This window comes from Tinamus guttatus, unplaced genomic scaffold (assembly GCF_059628265.1).
Source record: "Tinamus guttatus ecotype Peru unplaced genomic scaffold, ASM5962826v1 Tinamus_guttatus_pri_ptg000188l, whole genome shotgun sequence".
NCBI lineage: Eukaryota > Metazoa > Chordata > Aves > Tinamiformes > Tinamidae > Tinamus > Tinamus guttatus.
In genome coordinates this window covers 3036743-3051505 of record NW_028288722.1, presented here as the reverse complement: position 1 = coordinate 3051505, position 14763 = coordinate 3036743, and the positions used below count along the sequence as shown (strand labels likewise).

Sequence of the window (14763 nt, the reverse complement as noted above, 5' to 3'; positions counted from 1 at the left end):
ACACCGAGCGGCTTGAGGTCCCTTTTTGGCCCTGCGAAACAGCCGCGCGGCAGCCTCGGGAATGTTCCTGCTTTGATCTGCATCAGCCTCGGCCCTCCCGTCTGCGGAACGGGAGCGGGAGCAGCTGGGACTCCGCGGCACAAAACAGTTCCAGGGTGAGGCCAGCGCTTTGGCAGCCTCTTTGAAGACCAAGGGGGTTCGCTGGTCTCCCGCTGTCCCCGTTAGGTGTACACTGGAGCTCACCAGCGATGTGTTGGACAGTGGGATGATGCAGCTGCACTGTAGGGTCATCCCAAGGGAGCTCTATAGGCAGCGCTTCCTCTGCTCGTGGCAAGGACACCAGGCACTGTGAGGGTTACACACCGGCCCAGAAGCGCGTGGAGAGCTGCTGATGTCCAAACGAAGGTCCCTGGATGGGCCACACGCTGGGCAAGGAGACACCCTGACCCCAAATTCCTGAAAAATGAAGCTAGCCCCTGCCGTGCTCGCTTCAGCTCTTGGGACACCCAGATGGAAAAAAGATGGTGTTTGTGTAATGGAAAAAAAAAATCAAGATGTTTCACGCTACGAGCAGGGCTGTCCTTGCTGGACCTTGCTGAGGTCAGGGTTTTGCAGCCCAGCCGAGATGCTGGGCCCCGTGATCCTGGTGCGGAGCGAGCGGTGCAGCCCTCTGCTCCGTTGGACGTTTTGCTCCCTTTCCTGGGTGCAACCTGAGGGTGTTTCCAGGCTTGTGGCCTTGGAGTGAGTGCAAAATAACAGTCCTTGCCCCGCTCCACATGATTTGTTCGCACCTTCTGTGAGATCTGCCTGGTGTTTAACAGGGGCTGTGCAGAGAGCACCCCGGGGTGAACATGGGTGGTTTAAGTGACCGAAGCGTCCTGAGACTTGCAAGGAGGAGATTGCCACTGTGGCTAAGCAACAGTATCAGCAGAGGGAGTGAGTCCTATCACTATTATTAGTAGTCTGAGGCTTAAATTAGCCCCAGGTATGTGACTTGCTGGTGGGGGCAGCGCTTGCTTAACCCCCAGCTCCTGTCTTCAGCTGTCCGTGTGACCCAGACATGTCCCTGGAAGAGTTTTCCCCTCTCCCCAGGCTTTGAGGAAGCTCCATCCCACTGTGTGAAATTCAAGGGGGTTCTGACTCCCCAGGGGTTATGTTGAGGTCTTTAAAGCTGCTCAGGAGGGATGGGGGAGCTCCCTGCTCTGGCGCTGGGTGAGCTGCCGGCCGGGAAAGCCGGGCCGGGCTTGCAGGTCTGTCCGTGTGCCCGGCTGGGAGGGGACGAGCCCAGGGTCACTTCTGTGGGACCCAGAGCTCCTGGGAGCTTCTCCCTGGGTCACATTTTCAGCCATTGCCGGTCAGAGTCGCTGTTTTACAACTTTCCGTGGGAGCGGGATGGGTAACCCCATGTGCTGCTCATGGGTGTGACCTTGGGAAAACTGCTGCGCGACACCATGGCGAAAGGGAAAGGGAAAGGGAAAATCCAGGAGAAAGGTCAGTGCAGGATGGAGCTTCTCATCTGCCGAAGATACCTGAGGGTTTCCTTCCCGCCTGCCCTGCAATCAACTCAACATTTTTGAATGTCTAAGATCAGACCAGTGTGTTTAAGAGTCAGCCCAGATTGGTCAGAGCCATTTAGCATCAAGACAACCCATTTCAGTGGAAAACAATATGACGCTCAACAGCCCTGACGTGAGCAGGGCACTGCCCCGTCTGCCCATACCCGTGGGTGCTGGGCGGTCCCAGCAGCAGAGCACTCGCCTCTCCGCCGCATTCCCAAATAATTATTGTGTCTCTCTGCGCACGAAGGAGCACTGGAGAGACAAATTCCCGAGCCGCGGGGCTCCTCGCTGCAGCACCGGAGCCGCTCGCGGGCCCCGCGCCATCTGCTCGCCCGGCTCCGCGCGGCCATCCGGCGCTCCCCGCCGGGCCGCATATGGCCCCAGACCTGCCCCTTTTGGCCCAGAGACGATGCAGCTCTTTGGTCTAAGGCCGTTCCAGGTCAGCGCCAGGCACAGGGGACATGGGTGACACAAGTGGCGTTTGGAAATGCCGGCGCACACTGCCACCCCTGTCTTTGCACGGTAGGTCTCGAGCATCCCTGGAAGGTCCCCACGGGGCATGGCAACCCCTCAGAAGGGTATTTACAAGGGCCTTTCCTGCCGCTGTTGCGCATTTATTTGTTTAATTGTATTTTTAGGCATGTATTTATTCATTTTTATTCCCACAGCAACTGGAAGGATGGAGATCAGGAAGGATGCTGGGAAGGGGCAAAGGCGACGCCAGGTCTGTCGCTGCGGCTCACCCCACCGGTCACGCCGGCTCTGCGGCACCTCTTGCGACCGCGACCCCCTAAGGAGAGGAAGATACGGCCGACGCAGCAGGTCAACACACACATTTATCCCATGGGGAGAAGGGAGCCGGGTGTCCGCACGCGGCCTGGCCCCGCGGCCTCGCCGGGGCGCTGAGCCCCTCTGCGCTGCAGCCGTTTGGCAGGCGCCTTGGGAGGCTCGAAGCGCTGCGCTCACAGTTGCGGTGCAAATGCTATTTTTTCCCCCTCTTTCTGCATTTAGCATATTTTAATGAGCTTTATAGGAGTGGTAATTGCACGAAGCAAACTGAACAGTGTGGGGACATGGGGCTTTGGTACAAATGTGGCGAGTTTGCCTCATGGCTGGAGAAGGGAGGGATGGGCTTTTTTCATCCCACAGAACACGTAGAGAAAAAAAATCCAGGAACAGGGAAGCCTGGGGGCAGTGCAACCTGCACCTCTGACGCTGGTCGAGTTAAGAAATTCCATGTGTTCTGCATTCTTTTAATGATTTTCCTAAAACTCATTGATGGCCCTGTTGGGATCCCCAACTTGAGATCCCATAGGTAGGTGGAGCTGGTTTGGCCTGTGTGCCCACCAGCAGCACCAGACAAGATTAGAAATTAAAGATTGGAAATTAAAAAGCGATAGGGAGGTTTAGTTGTGGTTTTAGGCTTGTTCGATTGAGTTCCTTTCCTGGGGAGGCGATGGATTTCCATGGGTTCCCAATTTATCCGGCTTGTTTGAACCCTTTCTGCTTGCATGGCTCAGCGCGTGGGCAAAGGTGCTTGTGCACCCCAAACCAGGACCATATTTTATCAATGCGTAGCCAACTATAGATCCTATATAAATTATATTGATATATAAATATAATAGATACGCTTGGTTAGTCCATGTCACAGTAGAGACCCCACGGTACAGACTGTGCCCGTGTTGTCAGGAGGGCAGCTGATCCTGCAGGGCAGTTCAGGCAAAGTCTACCCGGATTTTCCTTCTGTGCCAGCTGAGATTAACCGGTAAAATCCTCCTCCCTGACCCCTGAAGGGAACAAAATGGATCCTGGCATCACCCAGTTAACCATTACCCTTTCCACGGCTGTTTGCAATGCCTAGATTGCAGGCTGCTCGCTGCTGCTTTGCCACAGCTGTGCAAATCACCTGCTGTTAAAATTAAAAACACTGAAGACTAGAATTAGATTGTGAGTGACATTTACTTAATGCAAATGCAAATTGCTTCATTTTCCCTGCTTAAATGATGTCTTTCTCCTCAAAAGATATTTGTGAAGACAAGTGGTAGAAGATGCCATGGTTGTCTAGGTCATTATGCAGGGAAAAAAAATGCAATGTAATTTTATTTAAAGCTTCCTGTGTTCAGGGTGTTTAGGGAAAAAAAGAAGGGGAAGGCAAGCAAATTTGGAGGGCACTAAAAAATCCCACGGGGCGCTTGCCTTGCCCATCATTGCAGGTTGGTCCAAACTCTGCTTTTCTACCCAGCATCCTGTGTCCTTCTCCCGGAGCTGATGTCAGGGGTGGCTTTGAGCGGGGCTGCGGTCCCTGCCTGATGGCATCTGCCCTCCCTGCAATGTCACCAGCTCCTGGGCCCAGGGCAGGGGAAGGCAGAGCGTGGAGGGGAGGAGGAGCAGGGGGCAGGAGAGCAGGAGCTCGGTCGTCTGGGGACGCACGGGGCACAGGCGACATCCTCCTTCACGGCCAAGCACGGCTGGGGCCGGCCGGGCGCGCGCGGTGGTGCCGTGCGTGACCGTCACCGGCCGCCAACGCTAATAACTGGCCCCCAGGGCACATGACTCACGTGGGGAGCTGGCAGCCAGCAAGGAATCGTGTTCCCATTAGGAGAGCAGAGATCCGGCTGGTTCAGCACAGCAAGGCTCTCTCCAGAGGGAAGAGCGGTTCGGGAATGGGCAGTGCGAGAGCCGCGCCGCGAGGAGTGAGTCTGCGAGGAGCGGAGGGAAGGAGGGTGGTCCCGGCGGGCGCGGGGAGCCCGATGCTCCGGCCGGCCTCCAGAGCGGAGGCTGCAGCGCGGTGCTGGCGCGGAGCCAGGCTCCTGCAGAGGAAACGACGGCCGTTGGAAACGATGCTCCGTGCAGCTACAGCCGAGCTCCCGTGCAGCCAGGGCTGCTGCATTATTAAGAGCAACCAAAAATACTCTCAGTTTGGTTATTAACGGGACCAGGGCGTTCAGCGAGCAGACGCAGCGCCTCGCCGTTTCACCCTCAGCTCGCGGAGGGGACAGAGGCAGAAATGGTTTTCAGCTGTTTTCACGCACGCTTCGCTGTGCACAGCAAGGCCCGGGAGCGAGCAGAGCACCTCCTGACCGCCGGGGCTTGGGCTCTGGCAAGAGAAAATTGCATTAGGATAATATTAATTGCCTTAGTGTAATATAACAGCTTACTCTAAGCCAGCAGAGTTAGAGCATAAGATTAGGGGAACCTGCAGGTGTTTGCTTAGTCCTCCTCACACCCAAAGATGGGATGTAGCACAAGGTAAGGGTGTTTAATGTCTTCATTAATGACGTGGATGATGTGGTGGCCCTCTAGTTAGTGTGAAGGCGACACAGAACTGGGAGGAGTAAACCAGAAGCTGCTGTTCAGAGGGACCTTGACAGGGTGGTGAAATAGGCCGAGAGGAACCTCATGAAGCTCGGCAGAGGGACTTGCAAAGCCCTGCCATGGGGAAGAAAAGCTGGGGACTGGTCGGCACCAAGTTGGACACGAGCCAGCAACAAGTCCTTTTGGCGAAGAAGGCTAATGTCATCCTGGGCAGCATTAGGAAGAGCGTTGCCAGCAGGTCAAGAAAGGTGATCCTGCCCCTCTGCTCAACCCCCTGGATGTCACACCTGGAGTGCGGGTCCAGTGCTCGTTCCCCAGGACCAGAGGGGCTTGCAGCTATTGGAACTGGTCCAGCAAAGAGCCACTAAGATGTTTAAGAGATTGCAGAGTCTCTTGTATGATGAGAGGCCAAGAGAGCTGGGACTGTTCAACCTGGAGAAGAGAAGGCCCTGAGGCATCTTATCAGCGTGTGTAAACATCTGACAGGGGAGGTGAGCAAGTCAGAGCTGGACTCTACTCAGCGGGGCCCAGCTAATGGACAAGGGGTGATGGCACAAAATGAAAAATAAGAAATTCCACTGAAACATAAGAAAACACTTCTTCACAATGAGAAAGAATGAGGAACAGGTTGCCCAGAGAGTTGGGGCATCACCATCCCTGGAGATATTCCAACCATGACTGCACACGGTCCTGGGCATCCTGCCCCAGCCAATACTTCTTGAGCAGGGGGTGCAGCAGAGGATCTCCAGAGGTGCCTCCAACCTTGGTGGTTCAGTGATTCTGTGCCTGGGTCCCCAGACAGGCCCTATATGTGGCCACACCATGTGGTGGCTCTGCTCCATGGCTGGTGCCTGCTCTGCTGTGCATCCGTGGGACAAGTCCTGCTCCTTCCAAGGCCTTTTGAGGCAGACAGAGTAAAAGCTCTAGCTAAGAAGCAGCTTATGTTATGTTTTCCTACAGCAGATCTTTCCAGATCCAATAATCAAATATTTTATTGACTTCTTTATTTGACTAGAGTTGTTTTCTCATTTTCTCTCGCTTCTGTGTTTCACTGTTTGCCTACACATCTACACTGAAAAAACACCCCATGAGCATCATTTCCTCTCATTCCTTGAATCTATCCCTCAGATATATTCCAAGTCTGATCTAGTAACATGAACATTTAATTTAGGAATGCTTTTCCTTGAGCTTGCATGGGTCCAGCCTTCACACTGTGTCCTGGAGGCTGCCAGCTCTGTGCTGCTCTCGTTATTGGTTTCTTTTAGCTGTTCCTTCCAAGTTAAAATCTCTGCCTCTGACAAACTCAGAAAGGATTTTTTTAAAGTCAAATTATTCTTCCCTGTTGTTCGGAGCTACTGATTTCAGCCTGCCTTTTGCTGACCAAAGCAAAGCGGTGGGACGCTCTCCCTGCAGAAGGATGTCACCCGGGTCCGTCCCCGCGTGTTTATATCTGACTGTTTCCTGCTATTCCCGTGCTCTTGACTGAAAGGTCTCGCAGGCTGTTCCTGAAGCGATACCCAGGCTGGGCCCGGATCTGCTCCTCCCCAGACACCGCTCTCCAAAAGGGCTCGTAAGAAAATCAGTAGAAAGAAGGGAAAAGTACCAGCAGTTTTGGGTACACATGAGGTACCCCATTTTTTGGACTCACTTTAGGCCCCAGTCTTGCTAAGTGCTGAAAGGGCTGCACCAAAGCCCATTTGTGCTATTCATTAGTAAGGTTTTTTTCAGGCAAAATGTCATTTAGCTGCTGAAAGTTTAGTTGACAGCTTCTGCCTTTCCTTTTTTACCCCTGCATACTTCACAGTAGATAAAATAATTAAGATATTTTGTGGATCTTTTCAATCTATTTGATAGTTTAGGAAGAAACATGTACAGCAAAGTCTCAATAAGTGTCTCGAAAAGACAAATACAAAGTTTCATAGGCACTGCGAGTACCTATGTTTTTCTTAATTTGTTCCTCTAGTGACCTGGACTCACGAACGTCCAGGCTGCTGTCTTTGCTTGCTGCATTTTGTCAATACTGCAAGCCAGTAATGCTTTATTTTTGTAGTAGAGACATTTTGCTTTCTAAGCACCTTTTTGGCAGTGGATGGGGTGGCACTGAAATGTTGTTGTTGTCCGAGCATCCGTCCTCGGGTCTGCCTGTTGGTTTGGAGCCTGCTGGAGCTGTGCTTCCAAAAGAGGGAATTTCCCCTTCCACTTACACTTTGCTGCTCCAAGCAATCTCCATGGCTACATTTTTTTTTTCCTTTTTCCTGTTGTTTTAGTGAGTGCTTAGTGTTATTCAGCTGCCACTGAAAAGGCAGTGTCAGTCACCTCGAGGTTTTTCCTCTTCATGCCAAAAATCAGGTCACTGCACCACGTTCCCGAGCAAATCTTTGCAGGTGCCAAAGCCAAGAGTTTCCAGCAAAACATGGGATGAGCAGAGACAGGATGGGGAAAGGCAGGGACAGGATGGGGAAAGAGAGTGTTTAACGGTCACCTCCTGGCCTCAGCTGTGGGCCTCCTGGCCACCCTGCCAAGACCAGTCCTCCAAAACAAAACACGTCTGGACGGGGGAAATGGAAATACTGAAATGGAGCAGTCCCAGGGCTGTGGCAGGTTCAGTTTCACTTGCCCGTGGCTTTTTGGTCTGTGGAGACTTGGTGCTAGGACCTGCAGTGCTGAGCTCGGCTGCAGGAGCCCCATGCCAGGCTGACCCGTGCCAGCCACGGGAAGGGTTTTGTCCTGGAAAGTTTGGCTGTAAACCGCCCTACTACGTGGCCAAAAAGGGCACAAGTGCAGAGGTCCTGGAGGTCCTGGCCGTTTCTCTCAGCTTTGTTCAAAGCTTGTCCCAGTTTCTTACCCAGTAATCCTGGTGCTGCTGCCTCCCCAGGGGGATAGCGTTATAATTCTGGCTCCTCATAAAATATCATGTAATGCCCTCTGCTGAAAGGCCGCTTCCATTGCAGGCACTAACCTGGAATACAAGCTCCTTTTCCTCCAGCCCTCTCCGCAGGGAGACGTCGCATCCCTCCTTGCTGTCCGGCCGCGCTCGGAGCGAGCGGCTCCGCGGCGCCAGCTCCGTCCCCGCAGCAGCCCCGAGAGGCCGGGGAACAACAAGGCCCAAGCCCCCACCGAGGATTTTTATAAGGGTTTTGCCCAGGCAGTGGCAACTTCTTGCATTGCGAGCCACGTAAAGGGAGCACCGAACAGCAAAGGGATTCGGCGCGGTGGGCTGGGGGAAGGTTTTATCACCTTGGCTGAGCTGTGCAGGGTTTTGCAATGCGAAAGTCCCATGTTTGAGCTTTCGGGTCCGTGTTACAACACGGCAGGTGCGGGGTTTGTGTAGGACCGGGAGAATCCAGCCTTTCTGTGTCACTGACCTCCCGGCCTGGCAAGGGGCGAGCACAGAGCCTTAACCTCCGGGCAGGAGCGGCGGGAAGGGCAGTGCTATAAAGAGCAGAGTTCACCTCCCTTCTGCTCACTGCTCAGTCTGGGTTTTTACCGTGGTGTGAGAAGCCATCCCTCTGGCCCCTGCTCCATGGTGACGGATGAGGATGGATGCTGGGACAGCTGGGATCAGCATCATGCTTTTCTTTTTCTCTCTCTTGTGTTTCCTGGTCTGGAAAAATGATAGGAAGAGGAGCCAGCTCCCTCCTGGACCGACCCCATGGCCCATCCTGGGAAACTTATGTCAAAAAGACGTCCTACCCCTCTACTCGTCCTATGAGAAGGTAAGAAAGCAGCTCGCAGTGTTGTAGCAGCTCCCTGCCCCTGGCAGGGCAGCAGGGAAGGGAGCAGCAATTTGCTACACCAAAATAAGGGGTCGGTCATATGGGTCACTCCTTTTCCCCCTTTTTCTTCCCTTCCCTCCTTTCTTGCTCTATCAAAAAATCCCAAATTTGTGCTATTCGGACCACAATCAGCACTGTTATTTTAGTCTTTTTTGTGCTTTAACAGGACCCACAGAAGTGATACTAATCCCTTTCTGGGTGAGCAGAGCATTTAACCATCTGCTGCCTTCCACAGTCATTTCCCAGCAAGATCAGACGAGCTTTAAAATCCACGGAGCATCAGCGGGAGCATCGTCCCGCCGGGGCACAGCTGGGGTGGTGGGAGAGGGGGAGCACCAGGAGATTTTCTCCTTGGACTCACAGTTTTCCCCAGCGCTCTTGGAAGTCAAACTCCCATCCCTTTCACCTGAGCTTTGTGGCTGGGAGGCATTCGAGGAGCAGAGGGCGGCAACTCGGCACCTGCTTCAGCGCCCCTTTCCCATCAGCTCAGGGAGAAGTACGGCCCCGTGTTCACCGTCTGGCTGGGACTGAAGCCCGCGGTGGTGCTCTGTGGCTACGAGGTGGTGAAGGACGCTCTGCTTGGTCATTCGGAGGAGTTTGGAGGGAGACCTGAAATACCCCTTCAGGTCCGGCTATCAAAAGATTACGGTAGGTGCTTGGGTTTCTTCTTTATTAGTCTTTGGATGAGCACAAAGTACCTGACTGCAGCTGTCCAGTGAATGATTAGATCTATAGGGAGGGACTCAGTGTCCAAAATGTCAAACACACATTTCATATTCTGCAAGCCCCTCAATCTATTACGTCTCTTATCTGACAACAATATTAATTCCTGTTAGATAACTGCTATGAATGCAGATTTCCAGCTTTGTTCTTGGTTTCTTTTGGGATTCTCATCCTTCAAGGATGCTGTCCACGCACCATGGTCATTCCCTGGCTTACTGCCCTATGGCTCCTCCGTCGGTTTTAGCACCAGGGGCCCCGTTTCTCACGGAGGAGCTGCGTGTGCTGGCAGATGAGTGGTTTCCATTGCTTCCTCTCAGGGTTTGCCTCCTCCAACGAGAAGAAGTGGCGGGAGCTGCGGAGGTTCACGCTCAGCACCCTGCGGGACTTTGGGATGGGGAAGAACACCATGTCGCAGCGCGTGCAGCAGGAGGCCCAGCACCTCGTGGAGCTGCTGGCGAGCTTCAAAGGTGACGTGGGTCCTGCCCTTCCTGGCCGTTGGAGCAGATGGAGGGCACGGCACAGCCTTGTGCAGCAAGTCTGGTCCCCAGAGCTATTTGCAGAATGATCCTTGCTGAGAGAGGACTTAGACTGTCCCAGCCTTCCAGGGAGGGCAGTGAGGATGTCAGTACAGTCATGGTTGTGAAACCCAGCATGGAATCTTTCCTCCATGAATCTGTGCACATGATGCATGGCCACTGAGGAACCTTTCATGCCCAAAGAGCAGGAATAGGAAACTTCCAGGACTGAGAATGTAGAGGGTACACAGAGGGTACCCAGAGCAACGTGCTTCTTTTGTGAGCCCATGTCACGGCACCCACCTCTTCTGGTGCTTCCTTATTTTAAAATAAGTGATGCCTGCAAGGCCTCCTTGAGGAGACACTGTGCAGGGCAGAGGCAGGAGGGATGGAGGACTCGGTTGTACCCTGGGCGCTGCTGTGACCCTGTCTCCCAACGGCATCGTGAACACCAGCAGATTGTGCAAGCAGGGAGTGTGGTCATTGCGCAGAAGTACCAGCCTCCAGGTTACTGCAGGTTGCAAGTAGGGTCCCTCGGTCCCAAATACTGGGAAGGCATTTGGGAGCAGGGAGCTATATCCCGGTGTCTGCAGCTCAGATGGGCTCTTTGCTGTGAGTGTGTAATAAATAACTGACTTTTTAACACCTTTTTTTTTTTTTTTGCTTCTTTCATCACTGCAGGTGAGGCCTTTGAGCCAATGGTAACTTTCAGACATGCAGTTGCTAATGTGATTTGCTCTGTTGTCTTTGGGAGCCGCTACAGTTACAGCGATGCAGCCTTTCTGGAGCTGCTGGCCGTGATCGCAAATTACATCAGTTTTTTCCTCTCCCCTCTTGCCATGGTAGGTGCCCTTGCTGTGCTCAGAGCCCTCTTTTCTGATTCATTCGGACAGTCTAGGGACACTCCTTGGCTTGGGACTGGATGTCTGGCTTTGCCTACAACAGCTTTTCTTTGCCAGTGAGGTTGGTGGCAATTGAACATATGGTCACATTAGGTATGTGCTTCAATTCTGCCCCAGATCAGATGGAGGCAAATGTTCTTTGTGGCCCTGATCCAACAGGGACAGCTTCCTCTGGGCAGCCCTCAGGGAGTATCCCCAAAAATGCCCACAATGTACATTTTTAAAGCTGTCCTTGGAATGTGTCTCAATGCACCTCACACTACATTCCTGGGGGTTGTCTCACCAGGTGCTAGCGCTTGAAACCAGGCATAAGAGAGTAAAGAACAAGGCCCACCTTTGAGGGAAACTGTGCAGGCACGTGAGCCCGCTGTCCTCTCGTGTCCGCAGGTGTACAACACCTTCCCCAACATCATGCACCGCCTCCCTGGGCCTCACCACAAAGCCCTGGCCGAATGCGAGAAGCTCAAGGACTACATCCAAGAAAGAGTCGATTGCCACAAGCAGAGCCTGGATCCCAGCTCTCCCCGGGACTACATCGACTGTTTCCTTATAAAAGCGGAAAAGGTAGAGGTGGCTGCTCTGAAATCAGTCTCAATTCCCAGAGGTGTTTAGTAGGGTTTAACCGCTAGCCACATCGCCAAGGGTGAGCCTCATGGGGAAGATGTTGAGGGACACCTCTGGGCACCAAGGAAGGGCAGCATTCCCTTGGGATTTGCCATGGGGAATAAGGGTTGCTCTCAAGAGCTGGCTGCAGCCTAAGGACAACCACTTGGCTTGTGTTGAATTTCCTCCCTATCACATTCCTGCAGGAGAAGAGCAGCCTGGAGAACATGTACAGCAATGAAGACCTGGTCTTTTCGGTATTCAATCTCTTTGGTGCTGGGACAATAACCACTAGCAATGCCCTGGTCTTTTTCCTCCTGGTGCTGACTAAACACCCCCATATTCAAGGTAAGGGCACCTAAATGCAGCTGTTTCTTTTGCCTTAGTAAGTCATGATGAAGCAAAGGAGCAGACTTGAGAGTCCCAGCCCCAGAGGTTCCCATGGGAGGAGGTTTTGTTGTGAGATCAGAATCAGTCTTGGTGGGTTGCTCAAGAGTGAGGTCCATTAAACAGAAATACAGATGGGTTGTGTGTCTCCCTCTGCCCACAACCATTCCCTCTGTTCCTACCCTTACCCTGCCCATGTGGATGGTCCTGGATGCTCTGATCGATGCTCTGGGCAAAGCCTTGAGCACCTGCACCACCTGGGGAGCTATGCAAGCAGACCCCCTACTTTTGGTCTCCGTGAGGGGTTGCACTGGGCTCCTCACTCTCTATTAGATCATCCTTTGAACCTAGAATAGGTGTAGAGGCCAGCAAGAAATCACTGGAGACCCTTGGACACAAAACACTACAGCCCTGAACCTGAGTTTTTCCCAGCTAAGGTCCAGGAGGAGATCGACGCAGTGGTGGGTGCAGACCGTGCTCCCTGCACGGAGGACAAGCTGCGGATGCCGTACACCAACGCCGTGATCCACGAGCTGCAGCGCTTCCAGAAGTCCCGAATTGAGAATTTTCCTCGCATGACAACGCAGGACATCAAGTTCTGGGGCCACAACATCCCCAAGGTGCCCTGGCAGCACTGGGCTCTGGCTGAGGGGAGGGGTGGCAGAACTACCTTGAACAAGATCCGCGTTGACCCCTGGACTGTTTGCTCCCTCGTGAAGGCCACTGCTCTTTCCCAATCCTCGGTGAGGTGAGGTGGCTGTAACCTTTTTGTGGAGAAGAGGGCAGCGAAGCCCCAGCTGATCCTACCTGCACATAGAATCATAGAATGCATAGGGTTGGAAGGGACCTCTAGAGATCATCTAGTCCAACCTCCCTGCACACGCAGAGTCACCTAGAGCACGTGGCACAGGACTGCGTCCAAGCGGGTTTTGAAGATCTCCAGAGAAGGAGACTCCACAACCTCTCTGGGCAGCCTGTTCCAGTGCTCTGGCACCCTCACTGTTGAGAAATTTTTCCTTAAGTTCCTGTGGAACTTTTGATGTTTCAGTTTCCGGCTGTCCTGCCTCTTGCCTGTCTCCTCTTTCCACTGCCACCGCCGTGATGGCTGGTGTCACTGTGCGGGGCTGCAGGCGAGCTGTGCCTTGCGAGCTCCCGCCGGTGCCTGTCCCAGCCCAGCCCTCGTCCCTATTGCAAGGTTGGAGGGTTTCTCCATTTCAGAAGGAAACCCTGGCTGCACAGAGACATGGCCAGGGCTGCGGGCAAGGGTCGAGCCCCGCGTTGGTCTGCTCTGCTCAGCAAAGCCACGTGCTACAACACTCATGTTCCTTCTCGCTTTTTCTCTCACGTCTTTCTCCTGCAGGACACAGCTGTTATTCCAATATTTTCTTCAGTGCATAGAGATCCAACCCAGTGGGAGAACCCCCAAAATTTTGACCCACGCCACTTCTTGGATGAGAAAGGCGAATTCAGGAAGCGCGAAGCCTTCATGGCTTTCTCAGCAGGTACCTGCTTAGCCCCGCACATGGACTTTGCTGGGATGCTGCCTGGTGGGTCCCAATCCATCTAAGGAAAAGCCAGGTTGAAGATGCTACTGACCTTGGCTGGCAGCAAAGCTATTCTGGGCTCTTTGCCCACCTCCACCCCTCCACACACATATGCCTTTCCCCTGTATGAAGCGATTCCTTCAAGTCTTTTCTTTTTCTCCCTGTGCCTCCCAGGAAAGCGGATGTGCCCAGGAGAGGCGCTGGCCCGGATCGAGCTCTTCCTCTTCCTTGCTACACTGCTGCAAAACTTCACCTTTGAGCTCGATGTTGAGTCCGAGGAGATGGATATTTCTGCCTTATGGCTGAAGATAGAGAATCGGACAATACCTGGCAAATTCCTCGCCATACGGCGGCAGGCATGTTCTTGAGCAGAAAGCAAAGGGCAGGAGGAGGTGGCCTCCCCATGGGCCTCCCTGCATGTTCAGTCGTTCAGAAAGCAGCAAGCAGTGTAAACATGATCTGTGCAGAAGTCAAGACCCAAAAAAGGGAGACCTGTTTTGGGCTTAGGCTGCCAGGCTTCCGTTCAGAGAAAAACTATTTGGCTCTGCCACCAATTCTATGGGTGTCCTGGTTCCTAATCTTAGTCGTCCAGCATCCCCGTCACCTGAGGAAGACGGTGCTGGTTTTCCTCCCTGGTCGACCTTGCCTCTGGCTAGACCCCGAGCTCCTTGCGGGGCTCCCTGTTGCTCTAACTCCCTGTGTGTGGCAGTACCTCATTTCGGTCCAAGATTGTGAGTGCTTCTGTAATAAAAACAGCCACCACTACCCAATGCTCGCTAAGCTGTTGTGTTGTTTTCCATCAGGAGAGAGGCCACGTGTCCCTTCCACCATTCGAGACTCCCCTAAGGCCACAGCAAGGGGGGGTGTCTCCTGATGCAAAGCCAACTGTGCTAAGGCTTTCCCGTCCTTCCAGGGACAGTGTGTGAACAGGCCACTACAACCAAGATGAGTGTGAGACACCTTGTCCACATGCAAGGCTGGATTCCCCCCGCTTGGTAGCACCAGTTACCACCATAGGTCACACTTATTCTGCTGCTCCCATCCCACCGCACCATAACCCCACTCTGGGACCTGCAATATCGGTTCTTGCGATACAAACGATGACATCGATTGGGAAACGCGCTGTCCCACAGGAATACCGTGGTGGGGAGCAGGAAGAGTCCTGCCACCAAAGCCGCTCGCTGCTCCTTCCTCCACGCAGAGGCTACTGTCTCTTGCACTTGCGCTGCTCTGAGAAACTGCTAAAATAAAAAGGGATTTACTCAGTAGCCAACAGGTACATCCTAAGATTTATTCCCAAACTCTGGTCCTTTAAAGAAAAGGCCTTTGTGTTAATAATGGTGCAAAGGGAAAAAAACAGCTCAGACGTGGGCACACCGTAGCCAAGCCTTGGCAGTGCCCTGGGCTCTCCCTTCCACGACTGCTGCTTCCTCCCGCTC

The 14763-nt window shown here is 53.4% G+C and overlaps 1 protein-coding gene across 1 annotated transcript; it reads left to right on the top strand.

Annotated features, from left to right (window-relative positions):
* The first annotated feature begins 8350 nt into the window (after positions 1-8350).
* LOC104566795 (cytochrome P450 2C5) lies at positions 8351-13692 on the top strand. Its single transcript, XM_010213604.2, has 9 exons — positions 8351-8590; positions 9136-9298; positions 9691-9840; positions 10570-10730; positions 11178-11354; positions 11600-11741; positions 12213-12400; positions 13141-13282; positions 13499-13692. Exons 1-9 carry the CDS (start codon positions 8408-8410, stop codon positions 13690-13692), a joined length of 1500 nt encoding a protein of 499 aa, XP_010211906.2. The 5' UTR covers positions 8351-8407.
* The last annotated feature ends 1071 nt before the right edge of the window (positions 13693-14763 follow it).